The 17,446-nt window shown below is 43.2% G+C and overlaps 1 protein-coding gene across 1 annotated transcript in view; it reads right to left on the reverse strand.

The window, feature by feature from the left end:
* Window positions 1–4,209: 4,209 nt before the first annotated feature.
* Window positions 4,210–17,446, reverse strand: part of GRIP2 (glutamate receptor interacting protein 2) — a 61,410-nt gene continuing 48,173 nt past the window's right edge. The window contains exons 23-25 of the mRNA XM_006901036.1: window positions 7,969–8,109; window positions 6,500–6,646; window positions 4,210–4,368 (exon numbers count right to left, since the gene is read on the reverse strand). Coding sequence (XP_006901098.1) covers window positions 4,210–4,368; window positions 6,500–6,646; window positions 7,969–8,109 — 447 coding nt within the window. The remainder of the gene's footprint in view (window positions 4,369–6,499; window positions 6,647–7,968; window positions 8,110–17,446) is intronic.

The following is a 17,446-nucleotide window of genomic DNA, read 5'->3' on the forward strand; positions in this document are numbered from 1 at the left end:
CAACAAAAGCAAGGTAAGGAATGTCTGGGATGGAATCCAAGCAGCCAGTAAACCAGCAGAGGCCAACAAATGGCCCTTACTGTAGTGACCAATGACGTTCTACCTGTCTCTGTAGAGCAAGGGTGTTCTAACGAGCTCGGTTCAAGGTTATATAAACAGGACAAAGAAGATAGGGGTTAGCTATTCTCACTCTCTGGAGAATAGACCCATCCTCTTCTCTTAAGGGTGCACCTTCCTTACTTAATAAAGCTTGCTCGGTCTTGAACTATTCCTCTGCCCTTTTTGAATGGCTTTCTTTGACTTCGTTCCATTCCCCTTTGGGAGAGCTCTATCTAGATCACACCAACCTAACAAATCGGGCCTCCGTGCTCTAACATTAGGCCTGAGAAACTCCTGATAGCATAACATCAGATTGGGATAGTGGTGGTGTGGAGAAACTCCCCCTACTCTTCCCATTAAGCCATCAGAGCTCCCTAGTCTAAAAGTACAGTCAGTGTCCTTTTATCTTGTGAGGTCTGCCTTATTTGGGTGACTAGGGTCAGAGCAGCTGATGTCAGAACTGAACAGAAAAGTAAAAAGTGGAGATTTTTTACATTTTCGTCTTCAAAGACAGAATAGTGGGATTCTGAGATTTGGGCACAACTCAGGAGAGATACAATTCAATAGAGTACAAGCAAGTTCCTTCTGCCTTTTTTTCTCATATGTAATGACCTCTCCAGAGTGCTGAAGAGCAACAATGTCAGTCTACAGACTAAAGTGCAACAGATTCAGATTATGGCCTTTATAATTACTTGCTATGCATCAAAGAGAAGGATAATGACCAAGATGACAGAAGAATTGCTGCCTTTGGTTTGTGCTGAAGAAGAATATTGAATGTACCATGAACTGCTAAGAGAACTAACAGGTTTGTCCTGGATAGAGCGAAGGCAAGCTGCTCCTTGGAGTAAAGTATTCTGAAGCTCTATCTCACAAACTTGGGCATGTTGCCAGAAGGGACCAGTCCCTGGAGAAGGACATCATGCTTGGAAGGGTGGAGGGACAGTCAGTGCATGAAAGGAAGACATTGGATGAGATAGATTGACCTAGTAAACTGCAGTAATGAGGGTAGTTGTGTCTGAGGCAGTGAGACAGGATTCAGAGAGCTATTGTGCGTAAGTTGTTGTTGTTATTATGAGTTGGAGTTGACTGAATGACACATAATAACAACAACAATGTGGCAATGACAACAGATCCTACTTCTGAGGCTAGTGGGGGAGTGAGTGGATTCTTGTAAAGTGCTCTGAACAGTGCTGTGAGCTAGTGGCTGTATCCAGGTCACTCCCTCCTTGTCTACCCCAACCTGGTTTGTACTTCTCTTCCTGTTCCAGAAAAGCCCCTCAATCCTATGATCACTGGAAAGAATATTAATGTCCTACACACCATACTAAGCCCTTGGGACTCTGGTCATCTCCCTTGGCCAAACAGACACAGGATGGGGTGTGGGTAGTGCAAATGGCCAGTATATTCAGTTGTTAACCAAAAGATTGAGTTCTAGTACAGCAGAGGCACCTTGGAAGACCCAATGATCTGCTTCTGAAAGATCAGTCATAGAAAGCACTGTGATAACAGCTCTACATCAAGGCACTTGGCCTTAACATGAATTAGAGTTGACAACCTGGCAATTTCATAGACCACATCTCTCTGGCAAATCACATTCTCTGAATGAGAGAAGTAGGAAATCACAAATACTGGCAATACTGAGAGCTTTGTTGGACAGCCAGGGGAGGGAAGTCAATATTGGCAGGACTGAGAATTTGGGAACACAGTCCTGAAGGCATGATGCTCGAGGCTGAGGTGTTTGTATGTACATTTTGAGAGCTGTCTTGGCTGTATTGTTATTAATCTGGATTATAAACTTTTAACTTCCTTACTATGGTTCTGCGTGGTCTGTGAGATATTGACTTGGATTTTCGATTCAGCAGAACAGTAAGATTTGTGTTGAAATGAGTAGAAAGAGGTATGGAAGCATGGGGGACATGTCTGAGCTCACAAGAATTGATTTTGTGTTACTTACTCTGTGGATGAAATAGTTCCCTTTCAGGAAGTTGGTAAAGGTCAGATATGGTCATCCCTACATGGCCCTTGCTCTTTTCACAGATATAAACCCAAACTGACCCTCACCCATCTAATTCACTTCAAATTTACAGGGGCTACAGTGTTGCTTATCAAATAGAGTTTTTGAGTAAATGTATACATGAATAAGTCAATCAAACACAGGTACGATATTACAAAAATTTTTTTCTGGTGCTTGAATTAGCTAATTCCTACCAAATCATTTATTTTTTATTTATTATTGGGGAAAGAAACAAAAAGAGACACATGCTCCAGGTGAATTGAAAGAATTTTATTTTCTTTTTTTTAAAAAAAATCATCCCAATTACCTTTACCCCATTTCCAAGTCACTACAACCCTGGGTGGGATGAGATTCACATGACCCCAGATGATGTCTGAAATCCAGCCCCTTGCCATGTTGTGCTTTCCAAGAGCCCTAAGAAAATTCCACATAGAAAAATACTTTACAAGGGATATGCTCTAATCTCAGCTAGAGAAAAATACAGCTTTGAAGGGCTGGGGACATGGCACAGGGGCTGTACCCAGAATGCATAGGCAGGCAGGAAGCTCACCGGGAGGGGAGGTGGGAAAGGTCAATACTGGGATGAATAATCCCCATGAGAAGCCGGAAAAGTATTGCATATGAGAAGTCCTCATAGTGGCCAGAGGGCTCACCACAAGGAGGTGTGGCTACATGTGTCTGGGAGAATGGCAGAGACCTGGAGTTGGAGGAGGATGGGGGCATCGGTCACTCAAGATGTGTCATCCCTCACCTGGAGGCCCCTGAGTATCCTATTTGATCCTGCTACTGAACAGGGGCCACCTGCCTCAGGTCACTCAGTGGCACCTTGGAAGAAAGGCCTGATGGTCTGCTTCTGAGAAACCATACACTGAAAACCTGTATGTGGGACACAGCTCTACTCTGAGATCACCATGGGTCAGGATCAACTGTAGGCTTGCTGATTTTAATTGTGTCCTTGTACATTGTTGTCATTAGGTGGTGGCTGATGTTTTGTCTCTCCTAGCCTCCCTCTCTTGCTCTAGCACCCCCTTCTCCATCTCTGTGCATCCCATCTTCTCACTCCCCCATCAGTGAAGTCTGTAGTGGGACAGGCACCATATGATGTACGATTACATGACTTATATGTGCACCACAGTTCCATGGTTTCTAATCTTCACTGAGATTGGCAGCTGTGTGAAATCCTGTGGTCCCCACGTTACCCTTTCCTATTTTGACGGTGGAGACTTGTGTGTGCAGATGGGTTGGTGACCCGAGGCCCTAAAAAAGATGCAGGAGGGTCTTAGAACCAGAAGCCAGCCCTGAGTTGCCCAATGAGCCCAGAATTGCAGATTTAAATCACAGAAATACTGAAATGAGAATCACTGACTTTTTGAGGTGTCAAGGGACAGGGCTTTCTGGAACTACAGATGCTCCAGCTCAGAGCTGTGTAAGTGGGTTGCAATACCCAAACACCAGCATTGTAGAGTCTCAAAGGAGCTGAGCTCCCACTCACATCAGTATCCTCCCTGGTGACATGTGTTCCTTATGATGTGCTCCTACCCAACCGCAATTTGAATGCTCCCTTTGTTGGTAAACTCACCACCTGCACAGTGTGCTTATATGCACGGGGCTGAGCCCATGTGGGCGCATCCCTGGAACATCCATGGGCATCCATGACTGCATCAGCTCCCACTAGCTCACCTCCTCGGGCAGGGAACTCCCTTTTTTTCCAGAGGGAACTCACCTTTCCATGGCTTTGGCCTGGAGAAAGCACTCTTTGTACTAAGCTGGGCATTCTAACTTGTGTTATAGGGTCTGACTCTAACAGCCCAAAGAAGTCCAGTGGAAACTCCTGGCTGAGAAGCCTGTCCTGAATCATTACCAGACAGGCTCTTCTGAGTCTCTTAAGACCAGATGTAGTGAAAGATCCAGATGCCACTTGAACTGGAGCACAGAGCCCCTGGCTGGCATGCAGGCCCTATAAACCAGGCAACAAAGAAACAGTCTCATCCTTGGCGCAGAGCCTGCTGGCAGAAAGGTGCACAAATGGGTGGTCACTCTTGTCACAGGTGTGGGAGCCAGAATCTGCCCCTTGGGTATTGGACCTCACGGTGACTTCACAGCATTCGGGGGCTGCGGGGGCCCGATGCACGCGGAGTCCGGCTGGACTGAGCCAGTGGGTTGCGGCTGACCACCAGCTCCAGGATGTTGCCTGCCTCAGCCAAGAGTGGCACTGCCAGGCAGCAGTCAAAGTCCCGTGTGCGAATGTGGTTGACCTGCAGAGGCATAAACCAGGAGGAGAACTGGGTCAGTTCAGCCTGGAGCCAGACACTGTGGTATCTCCTAAAATGCCAGCCATCCCTACCTCCCCAGGCCCAAGGGCATCAAACACCTTCATTTATTTTCATCTTTATGAGTAACAAAGTCATGGGGTGGGGGTGGAGGTGCTAACTCATAATTTACACATCTCTAGCACTTGCTCTTCCCCCTTGGACATGAAACAGTCGATCACACACAGAGGGCCACCTGGCTATAATGTGGTACCCAGGATCATGTTGACTTGTATGTATATGCCACAAAGACCTTTTCTTTTAAGCAAGGCTTGCTCAATTTTCATTCCTACTTGTGGATACAAATACCCCTTTAAAGCATGCTCAAGTTTAAAAACTCTTATCAGTAGAGAAAACATACATTACTTATTATTCCTGGGTGGTGCAAACAATTAACACTCTTGGCTGCTAACTGAGATGTCAGATGTTCAAGTCCATCTAGTGGAGTCTTAAAGAAAAGCCTACTTCCAAAAAGTCAGCCCTGGTAAACCCTACAGGGCCCGGTCCTACTCTGATACACACAGGTCAGAAGCAACTCCACAGAACTGCCTTTCGTACAAAGGATGGAAATCCTATCAGGGTCTCAAGTGGAATGGTGAGAAGAACATCCCAGGGTGGCTGAGTCCAGGGCACCTCAGAGTTTTCTACCTGCTCACCCACTTAGGCTCCCGTACACTCAGGCAAGGCCCGGACACTGTGGCTCCCAGTCTGTGACAGGATGTGGGGGTGTTACTTCTGGATGAAGGCAGGGAAACTCCACATACAATTTTCCTCTGTTCTGTAGCCTGAGGAAGCCCTGCGCTTTAAAGGATCAACTGCAAGGCAATGTCCCCTTTCTGGGAGGAGCAAGGCCCACCCTAACCCACAGTGTAAGCTATGACTGTATGTGAAGTCATTGAGATTCAGGGGTTGTTTGTTACTGCATAGGAACTTAGCCTAACTGAATTAATACAACTGTGTGACCATTCCCTTTACAAGCTGATGAAGTGACCACCTGTGGGCATTTGGCTAGAGTAGAAGAGGGCTAACTTTCCCCAGTCAAGGTCTAGAAAATTCAGCCTGCTATGGAAACAAATCAAAAGATGGCTTCTGTGTATTTGTCCCAAATGCTTTATTTTATAGAGTTGAATGGTGGCCTAGTAGCTAAGGAGTTGTGCTGCTAATTCAGAGGCAATGCCTCTCCGGTGGTTCGAATCCACCAGCAGCTCTGTGGGAGAGAGATGAGCAGTCTCCTCTTGTGTGACTTACAGTCTCTGAAAACCGGCTAAAGGTCCTCAATTAGTCAATTCCAACTTGATGACAGAGGTTTGAGGCTCTTTGGGTTTTTGGTTGTTTTGTTTTGGTTGGGTTTTTTTTGGGGGTGGGTTTGTGAGCTTTCTAGTAAGCTCAGCTGGTGCTAAGCTTAAACTTGTAAATAATCAATTACTGTAAAAATTACCCTAAATAATCAGACTTTTAGTAAGAATCTTGAGCAAGGGAGAGTCTGTTTGCTTAGCTTTTCCCAAAGAACTGTACCCAACCTTGCCATCTCTTGTCATCACCATCTTGGCTAGCCCGAGGTAAGGAACCCTATAGTTACTGGGCCTGTCCTGCGTCTGTCCTCTGGAGCTCTGACCCAGAGACGCTCCATTTTGCTACAGGAGAATGTCACCTGTGGACATTTGCACTTTCCCTTCACTCCCTTCTCCTCTTTCTCAGGGTCTGCACACTCTGGGGGTGCAGATGGTTAAGGGTTTGGCTAGGAGTTAAAGGGCTGGTGGTTCAAGCCGACCCAGAGGCACCTCAAAAGGGCCACTTCTCAAGGTCACAAGCTCTACCTGGTGCGCTGGGGTCACCATGAAGTGGAACTAACCCAACATCACTTGATTTGTTTTGCTTTCCCTTTCGGGTGGTCCCTAGCCCTGTTTGCCTCTGGCTGACATCTTGCTGTGGAAATTTGACCCTGCAGCCCCTCTCCCCGTCAAGTGTGATGGGTGGCATAAATAGTTCATCCTGCAACACTGCTAACTTGTGGTCACGCCCTATCACCAATGCTCAATCTCGAATTTCCCTGGACTCACTCCACCGTGCAGCCCACCTGCAGGACCCTGTCAAAGGGCTGGAGGCCCCCGCGCTGTGCTGGTCCATCTGGTCGCACCGTGTGGACAAAGACACCCTTCTCCAGCAGGCCATCGGAGACGCTGAATCCAAAGTCATTCCGCACGGGGTCCTTGTGCAGAGTCACCTGGGCAGCAAAAGGATGGAGGAGGCTCCTGAAATGCTGGCCTTGGCTTCCAGGGCCTATGATAGCCCCAACTACTTGGTCTGACACTCAATACCTCCATGATCTAAACCCCGTCCCATTTAACAACCGCCCCACTCACTCTCCACAGCTTCAGCACCCTGCCTCTGGCCCTCCTCTCCCTGAGCAAAGCTGCCAGCATTAGATCAACAGGAACCTGTCAGAAAAGCACTTCCTTTCCAATTCTGTGTCCATCAAGGAGAAATGTGGTGGTGCAATGGTTAAAGCATTTGGGCACTAACCAAGAAGGTCAGTAGTTTGAACCCACCAGCTACTCTGCAGGAAAAAAAAACCATACAGCAGTCTGCTTTCATAAAGATTGTTGTTGTTATAGGCCATTGAGTGGGAACAGATCGACATCTGACCTTCCAGCAGGTATTCAGAGGCACAAAAGGAGACTATCCATGTTTTCCCCATGGAGTATCTGGTGGATTCGAACTTCATGTCTTTGGGATTGCAATGCAACTGTTTACCACTAGGCCACCCGAGCTCCCTCCCAAAAAGATTACAGCCTAGGAAGCCCTTGGAGACAGTTCTGTTGCTACAAATGGAAATAAACTCCAAGGTATTGAGCATGGTGTTCTGTCAACAAAGAGGCTTCTGATAACTAGTAAATTGGACTAGAATATTTTTTTCTTTTTGTGTTTTGTACACAATAATTTATAGACGGCAGAAGATGTTGGCTTTTCACTTAAGGTAAAGGGTTTTTTGTTTTATACCATATATAATAAATGGGAAAACAGTGAGTCTACGTACAGAATACTAAGTCCAGCATCTATCTGTACATGTGTGTATTATACGTATGCATGTGCATATTTATGTGTGTATGAGTGAGTGCACCTGTACATCCACACAGGTATTTGTGTGTATATATGTGTCTGTGGATGCGTGCGCATGAATGATAATTAGCCAGGTGGTATGATGGTTAGAGTTGTAACAAAAAAGTCCATGGTATAAACCAACTAGCCACTTGCAGGAGAAAGACGTATAATGAGATACTGTTTCATGTATAATGATTACAGCTTTGGAAATCCCATGGAGCAGTCACTTAGGATCACTATGAGTTAGAATTGACTCAACAGCATTCAACAACAGCAGATGGCTCTTCCCAAGTAATGGGAAGTTCAACAAAGCTGGCACAAAAGCCCTCTATTATAGCCAAGGAACATAAAGCCTAGAAAAGGGCAGAGACCCATCTGGGCACAAATGACAAGTTCTGATGGTCCCACGACATAGAGCCGGCTTGTGGTGCCGCCTGCACCCACCCTGTGCATTTCCAAAGGTGTTGGCAGCAGCTCCCGCATCTCTTCAGAGGGAGGGCAGACTTCCTGGCTCCGCTGCCAGGGCCTGGGGCCAGGTCTGCTCTCGAGGGCCACATTCTGCACAGCACCCGTCATGATGGACGCCTGTGGAGGACACAGCCCTTAAACACAGTCATGTATCTATTCATCTAGTCAATCAGCACTGACAAACACACACTATGTGCTAGTCTCCACAGGCATGTAGTCATATGAACAACAAAGAGTCCCTGCTCAGTCAGAGCTCTTCATCAGTCAAGGATTGAATTGTCCCCTCCCTTCAAATACATGTGTGTAAGGATATAGTGTAGAAATGATGTCATGAGCCTTAATGATCTGACAAACCAGGAGCTGTAAAAGGATTAGGGGTGGAATGCAACACCCCTTCATGCCATTACAGCCCTAATCCAATATATGAAGAGTTTCCCTAGAGTGTGGTCTGCAATACTTTTTATTTGACAAGAGATAAAAGGGGAGGAAGTGGAGCCAATGGGGAAAGGGAGACAGGACACCTTGCTACTGTCAAGAAAGGACTGCCAGGAGTGGAGTTCATCTTTTCAGACCGGGCTCCTGTGTGGGGAAGCTCACTGATGCCATGAAAGGCCCCGGGCTCCTGTGTGGGGAAGCTCACTGATGCCATGAAAGGCCCCACAGAGTGCTGGGCTGGTAGATGCCGAAGGAAACAAAGACTTTCATCCACAAACAAGAGGATGGGTCCTGCCTGGAGCAGCACTCTGAATTTGGACTTACAGCCTCCGAAATTGTAGAAGAATACATTTTTGCTTGATAAAGCCATCCAATTTTGGTTATCTCGGTTTTAGCAGCATTAGATAATTAGGACAATTCAATATAGTGTGTTATTAATTACACAAACAATAAGAAAAACAATCATCTACATTTATAACACACTTAATCTACGCTTGACTCAGTTCTAAGCACTTTACATATTATTTGCTATAGTATTATGAGGCAAGGAGTATCATGTTCTCATTTTATAGCTGAGAAAAATGAAGCCCAGAAGCTAGCTATCACTTGAAGTCAGAGTCTAGCTATGAGAGTCTTATGGAGCTATGTTCTGTTAATCCAAAGTCAGAGGTTCAAAATATATATATATCTTCAAAACAGAAGGGTGGACAGACTCCTCCTCTGAAGATTTACAGCCTCAGAAACCTTATGGAAAGTTGCTATAAGTTGGAATTGACTTGACAATAGTCGGTGTGATTTTCTAAGCAATTCTGCTAGAATGCTTATTAAAAAGACAAAGTCAAATTGCAAATGATACTAAATGTTATAGAGATGAGATACACAGAAGATCCAGTCCAGTCAGGGAAGCTTCCCTGAACTGAGGTCTGAATTATGAGCCAGCAGAGGGGGAGGAAAGAGAACCCCAGGCAGAAGGAACAGTATGTGCAAAGGCTCAAGAGAATGTGAAGGAGGATGAGGCTGGAGAAGGAAAAGGTCTGCAGCTGACAGGGAGAAATATTAACTGGATCCAGAGAGCAATAATGAAGCACTGAAACAGTCAAACAGAGGTGGAAGAACACAGTTGGATTGGTGGATTTAAAAGCATCTTCATCCCTTTCCATCAACAACTTGAGCTTCAGGGCTGCAGCTTTCTTCACAGTCTGGACATTTTAACACCAGCTGGGACTTAAAGAGCATCCCTTTGGTGATCCAAATCACTAGGCATAATTACAATGAAGGGAAATGTTGACTGAAAAGTCAGTAAAATATAACAATTATCAAGCCTAAACAAATGAAATAAAACAGGCTTCTGGGTGAAGCCTGGATAGCAGAACACAATGTAAGCTAGGAACCCTTTCAGGGACCACTGAATCGTCCTAGCTAAAGACCATGCCCTAAACAAGGATGGTACTGTGAATTCAATGGGCACCACAAAACTATGCATTGGAGTTCAAACTCCTTTATCTAAAAGTGCTATCTTATTTGGAAACAGGGAATTCTTTGCTATGTTAATGAGGTCATATCAATTCAGAACATGGTTTAAATCTAACCAACTTAGAGATATATCGATATCTATGTCTATGTCTCTCTATCTATCTATCTATCTATCTATCTATCTATCTATCTAATCAGATTAGGCACAGAAGCACACAAGCACCAACGGGGGATGAAACACGGTATGTGGAGATCACCAAAGAACTGAGGAATGCCAAGAACAATGTTGCAGAAGCTGAGACAGTTCTGCAGCAGACTGAGACCCTTCTCCTGGAGTGGATGCCTTGAAGTAGGGCTTTTTCTGGGAAACTGTGAGAAAATAAATTTTTCTTCGTTAAAGTCACTCCACAACGGTATTTCTGTGATAGCAGCACTAGATGACTATGATGGGTACAGTGGGAAGGAGAGAAGGAGCAGAGTTGTGTGCTGACGGTACATCAACATGTGCTGTAGAAAGAGGGCATAGAGACACAAATGTGTTATTCTCAACTGAGAGGAGCAAGAGTGTGCCCTGAAAGAATATCATTCACATTCAGTGCAGACGAGTGAAGTCTATAGGGTGGGTGGTGCTGGGCTTGGCAGATATGAAGATTAATTCTTAAAGGTCATATACTTGGTTAATGGCTTTGTTAATTTGTTTTGGCTTCTCAGCTCTCTAGCACAACTTTCAGTCTTTTCTGATATCCTTTCTCATCTTTTCTTCCTCTCTTTGTAACGACCTTTTGCTCTTTTCATGGATACTATCTTTGATGTCATCCCATAGCTCATCTAGTCTCTGATCTGGTGCTATCTCCATGGTCTGGTAATGTATCTCCTTTAGGAATCTGACTGACTATATCTGAGGAAAGAATTGCTGGAGAAACTCAGTATCAGCAGTCAAAACCAGCCCAGATGCTGACCATCAACTACTCATGTGAAAGTTAAAATTGAAGCTAGGGGGGAAAAGAAAAGAAGTACACAAGAACCAAAATACAATCTTGAGTCTCTCCCACCTAAATTTAAAAATCATCTCTAGAACAAGTTTGAGGCATTGAACACTAATTATTTTTGATGAGTCTTTTTCCAATCCTGATGTCACACTCCTAATAAAGTCCAGCCTCCTGAATGAATTTGTTCTGCATACAGATTGAAAAGGTGTGGAGACAGGACACATCCCAGATGCACTCCCTTTCTAATTTTGAACCATGCAGTATTTCCTTGCTCTGTTCTGACAACTGCCTTATGGTTAAAGTATAGATTCCACTTGAGCACAATCCAGTATTCTGGGATCCTCATTCTTCTCATGGTTAGCCACACTTTGTTGTGATCTACACAGTCAAATGCCTTTGCATAGGCATTGAAGCACAGACAGACACTCCTCTGGTACTCTGTTTTCAGGTAAGATCCATCTGATATAGGCACTAATGTCTCTAATGCCACGGCCTCTTCTAAACCCAGCTTGTGTTTCTGTTAGCTCTCTATTAATGTACTGCTCCAACCATTTTTTTTATAATCTTCAGCAAGATTTTGCTTGTGTGTGATATTAGTGATATTGTTTGATAATTTCCACTCTTTTGGTCACCTTTTTTTTTGGGATAGGAATAAATGTGGGTCTCTTGCTGTCAGTATGACAGGTGGTTGTCCTCCAGATTTTTCTTTTTTAAAAATTTTCATTAATTTTAGTGAAAGTTTAGAGACTTAGGGTTTCCAGTCATTCATTGTTGCACTTTTCTCCCTGTTCACCCCCTCCCCTCCAATTCACTTTTCTCATTGATGAGTAAAAGAAAAACTCTTTCATTGCTATGCAATCCTTCCCCCCAAGTCCACTGCACTGTGCAGCCTTCATTCTGGATCCTGTCATGACAATAATATCTAATTATATATCCCTTTTAAACAGTTCTCTCCCTTATCTGTTGCAATGCAATATACATCATTCTTCCCCTTCTTCTCTGTCTTCCCTCAACCCCAATGTCAGTCCTATTTTACAATAGTGGCCCTAGCAATATTTGTCCTTCTGTGACTGAGATATTTCACTCAGCATAATGTCCTCTAGGGTCATCCACTTAGCAGAGTAGTTCATAAGTTCCTTATTTTTCAGTGCTGTATAGTATTCCATTGTGTGAATATACCAGAGCTTCTCTATCCACTCCAGATTTCTTGGCACAACCTGGTGAGCACATCGAGGGCAGCTTCCATTTGTTGAAGTATGTTAACTGGTATTCTGTTATTTTTTGGCTAATTCCTTCAGAGCAGCTTGAACTTCCTCCTTCATCATCACTGTCCATTGATCATATGTTGTTTCAAGAAATTCTTCTGTGTCAGCCAATTTTTTTTTGATACAGTAATTCTGTGTACTTCCATCTTCTTTTAGTGCTTCCCTGGTTCATTCAATATTCTGCCCATAGCATCCTTTTTTTCTTTCTATAATTATATTTTATTAATTTTCATAAACATTTACAGAGATTTTGGGCTTCCACTCATTCATTGTTGCACTATTCTCTCTACCCTCCTCCCAGTTTGTTCTTGTCCAAATGCCACAGTGCTTGTCAAAGCCAGTTCTCATTAATCTTCTTTGTCAGTGTGTCCTTTGCCATTCCCTATCACTCCTCCCTGAGAGAGACTTCACCCTGAGTCATAAGGAAAAGGGGATGGCGTATTCTCTTAGCTACTTCCTGCTGAAAAGGGACGCTGTGGGTTTCAGGGTGAAGATCTTCTCTCACTACTCTAAAGGGCCCCTTTGGCAGTAGGAAACACATAAACTATTATGGAGATTGATTTTGGAATTTAGATGCACTCTTATTGATTGTGCTTGGCCGTACATGTTCATATCCTTGAAGATGTATCATGGGGGTGTTGCAACCTAGAAGACACAAATTTGACTAACAAGTTATAAGTACATGAGTCCAAAAATTATGGAAAAGTAAAAGAAAAGATTCTTTCATTGTTTTACAAACCCTCCCCCAGGTCCCCTCCACCATGTAGCCCTCGCTCTAGTCTCCTGTGATGACAGAAATACCCAGTTATATCTCTCTTTTAAACAGTTCTCTCCCTCCTCTGTTTCAGTGCAATATACATTATTGAACCCATCTTACTCAGTCTCTCCCCAACCCCAAGGACAGTCCTATTCTACAACAGTGGCATCATGTAATATTTGTCCTTTTGTGACTGGGATATTTCACTCAGCATAATGTTCTCCAGAGTCAACCATTTTGAATAATATTGCATGAGTTCCTTGTTTTTCAGTGCAGCATAGTATTCCATTGTGCGAATATACCACAGCTTCTCTAGCCATTCGTTTGTTGATGGGCACTTAGGTTGTTTCCAACTCCTTGCTATTGTGAACAAAGCTGCAATAAACATGGGTGTGCATATATCTGCTTGGATGTCAGCTATGGTCTCTTCAGGGTATATTCCCAGTAGTGGAATTGCTGGGTCAAATGGTATCTCTATTTGCAACTTTTTGAGAAAGCGCCATACTGCTTTCCACAGGGGTTGCACCATTTTACACTCCCACCAACAGTGAATCAGGGTTCCAGTTTCTCCACAACCTTGCCAGCATTTGTTGCTTGCTGTTCTGTTAAATTTTGCCCATAGCATCCTTAAGTACTGCAGCTCAAGGCTTAGATTTGTTCTTAATTTCCTTCAACCTAAGAAGTGCTGAGCAAGTTCAGCCTTTTTGATTTTCTGGTTCCAGCTCTTTTCACATTTCATTATATACTTTGCTTTGTTTTCCTGTGCTCCCTTTTGAGATCTTCTGTTCAGCTCCTTAACTTCTTCTTTTCTAGGCTATGCAAACCACCAGTGAGACACCACCTTTGGATTAGCAACACAACTTCCTACCCACTAGACCGCCAGTGCTCCCTACGAAGGGAAATGAACTTTTAAAAGCAAAGGAAAGATTTACATAGAGTTGTTCTTGGATAGTTATGAGAGATGTGAATAGAGGGAAAGGAGATTAACAATAAATGGTAAGTTGGATGAAGGGAAAAGCAATATATAGTGAGGTGTTGATCAAACATTGCAATTAATTATTTAGAAATTATAATTAATATCATAAAACAAAATGTTTGAATGACTGAATAAAAAAATCACTATGATTTATAAACTCACTCAAATTAAAGAAAAAAACCACCCACCTAACTACTAGACAGAACTTAATAGATATGGAAGATAAAATTAGAAAAGGTTTTTCTGAAGATATGGATTGAGGCTTAATATAAAAAAGACAAAGATTCTCGCCACTGGGCCAATTGGCAGCATCAGGATGGATGGTGAAGAGATTGAGATTGCTCACAGCTTTAGTTTGCTTGACTCCACAGTCAACACTCTTAGCACCAGCAGCCAGGAAATTAAAAGACATCTTGCAAAGAGAAAGTCTGCTGTTGGGACCTCTCCAAAGTACTGAAAAGCAATGGTGTCACTCTGGAGACTAAGGTTCACCTGATACAGGACATGGTCTTTGCAATCACTTGCTATGCATCAAAGAGTTAGACAATGACTAGGGAGGATAGAAGGAGAATTAATGCCTTTGAGCTGTGGTGTGGGAGAAGAGTATTGAATATACCATGGACTGCTAAGAAAACAAACAGAGTCTTCCTTGAGAGGGTGAAACCAGGCTGCTCCTTGGAGGCAAGGATTCTGAAGCTTTGTCTGACATACTTGGGACATGTTGGAAGGAGGGATCCATCCTTGGAGAAAGACGTCATGCTTGGGAGGGTGGAGTGACAGTGTAGGAGAGAAAGACCCCCTGTGAGGTGGATTGATTCAGTGACTGGGTTAATCAGAGTGGGTTTGTTGGAGACAGTGAGATTGTCACAAGATAGAATAGAGTTTAGTGCTGTTGTACATAGGGTCACTATGAGTCACATATGACTCAATGGCACATAACAACAACATTGGAAAAATTGCCCAAGTCTTTTAAAAAATGTTAAGGACATTGTGGATAATGAAATTCAGAAATAAAAATGATTGAGGTTCTGAAGTGCATGCTATATCAAGGAACTTTTGAAACTTGATGGTAATTTAAGGAATCAGTATAAAAGGTCATATATTGTGTGCCTTCATTTATACAATAGGTCTATAATAGTCAAATACAAAGAAAAAGGCAGTAAACTGTGGTTGTTACAGGGTGAAGGAGATTGCCACAGGGTGGGGGAGGAGAGGAAAAATAAGAGATAGGGCTTTGCTTTTTGGGGTGACACACGTATTCTAGAATTAGTGCTGATGGTTGTACAACATTGTGAATATACAAAATACACTAAATTGTATGTTTTAAAATGGTGAGTTTTATATTTAAAAATGTTATAGGGTTCTTATGAGTCAGAGTTGACTCAACAGCAATAGGTTAGCCTTTTGTTTGTTTTAGTCATTAAAAAGTGAGCAGATTATAATTAAGAGAGACGTTAGGGACATAATAACCAGGGGCCAAGCAGGGATTAGACCCTGATTTAGACAAACCAGATGTAAAGAGAAATTTAGAGTCAACTGAGGAAATCTAAAAATAGTCTTGATATTAGAAGAAATGAAAATACGTTGAAATGGAAAAGCAGTATTTACCTAAAAAAAATAGATTACAAAACAATTTATATACATACATATATATCTGGATCTTCATGTACATACATACACTCAACTCATGAAGGTAGTTGGAATGCTGTGTTCCTATTTTATATTTTTGCTTTTACACTGCTTATTTAATTTTGCATACATATTACTTTGTAATAAAGTTGTAAATATGTTGTTGCTATGTGCTGTCGAGTCTCTTGTGACTCATAGCAACCCTATGTACCACAGCTCTAAACCCTGTTCTAACTTGAGTCAAACTTATAGTCTCTGACACACCTACCCCCATTACCCCAGTCACTGAATCACTCCATCTCATCCAGGGTTTTCTTCTCCTGTGCTGTCACTCCACTCTCCCAAGCATGATATCCCTCTCCAACGACTGGTCCCTCCTTGGAACTTGCCCAAAGTATGTCAAACAGAGTTTCAGAACCCTTGTCTCCAAGGAGCAGCCTGGTTTTACCCTCTCCAGGATGAACTTGTTTGTTCTCCTAGTAGTCCGTGGTATATTCATTACTCTCCTCCACAATTTGGAAAAGCAACAAACCCAAAACAAGTGACTTCAGGATAAGATGGGAAATGAGACAGGTCAAAGCTCTCTTCAATCAAAAGACTAAAAAACAAAGATAACAAACAGGTACAGAGGATATGTCTGGAACCCTGAGTCAAAAAACAGAAGGTAAAGAAGTACTTCAAAGACTTACTGAAGGAAGAAACGGAATGAAAACATTGAATAAGGATACTGAGGGAGCATAGAACTGTAAACACCTCAGCCATGTTGAATAGCAATCTGGCCAGCTCAAAAACTCAGGACCAGTAGTTGTCTGGCGAGAAAAGTGTAATCTTTTCCCTTGTTCGCTATACCTTCCTGGGGATCAGGGGAATGACTGTACCCCACCACTCTCCACTATGTGGTGGACAGTGCTTCTGCCTTCAGATGTTCCTGCTTTGGCTCAGGCTAGGCCTGTGACATCTTGTACCTGCTGCCAGAAGTATTGTACATGGCTGTACACACAGAGACTTAGTTCAGGAGCTGGCAGGCTGAAGCCTGCTTTGCCTGCAATCAGCTGCTGAATTAGTGGGGGCACTACCTCTGACTGGGGTCCTTGCTTCTCCCTGGATACCTCTGGGTATAACTCACTCACTCTGTGCCATGCTCATATTTGGAGCAGTGTGCTTTCCGTGAAGATTTGCTTGTAGAAAAGTTCCCAAACATTAAACAGAAGGAAAATATACATTCAAGAAGCTGAGTGAATCTCAAACAGGAGAGCTCTCAAAAGAAAACCACCAAGAAATACCACAATAAAACTGTTCCATAATTAAAACCAAAAAAAAGAATACTGAAAATAGCTTAAGAAGAACAAAGAGTTACCTACAGAGAAGAGCCACGAAGGCTAAGCACCGATTTTTCACCAGAAACTATACAAGCAAGAAGGTGATGAGAATGTGTGTGTGTGTGTGTATATAGTGGTGTTGTTGTTATGTGCCATTGGGTTGAGTACAACTCATAGTGACCCTATGAACAAAAGATCTGAACCCCGTTCTATCCTGCGCCATCCTCACACTTCCTGACACATAAGAGCCCCTTGCCAATCTAGCTGATGGTCTTCCTCTCCTTTGCTGACCCTCCGCCCTTCCCAACATCATGTCCCTCTCCAAGGAATAGCACCTCCTAGCAACGTATCCATGTATAATATTCTGCATGGAAAATATGCCACTAAATCTATACAATATATATATATGTATGTATGTGTATATGTGTGTATATGTGTGTGTGTACACAAACACATACACATTTGTTGTTGTTGATTGCCATCAAGTCAAGTACGACTCATAGTGACCCTATGAACAAAAGGCCGAAGCCTTTTTATAACAATCATCATTTATCAAAGTTCACAGAGTTTCTGGAGGCATGTTGTTTAGGAAGTCGATACCACTCCTACTT

Source organism: Elephantulus edwardii, unplaced genomic scaffold (genome assembly GCF_000299155.1).
Source record: "Elephantulus edwardii isolate Elephantulus edwardi_28Jun2011 unplaced genomic scaffold, EleEdw1.0 scaffold00306, whole genome shotgun sequence".
Taxonomy (NCBI): domain Eukaryota; kingdom Metazoa; phylum Chordata; class Mammalia; order Macroscelidea; family Macroscelididae; genus Elephantulus; species Elephantulus edwardii.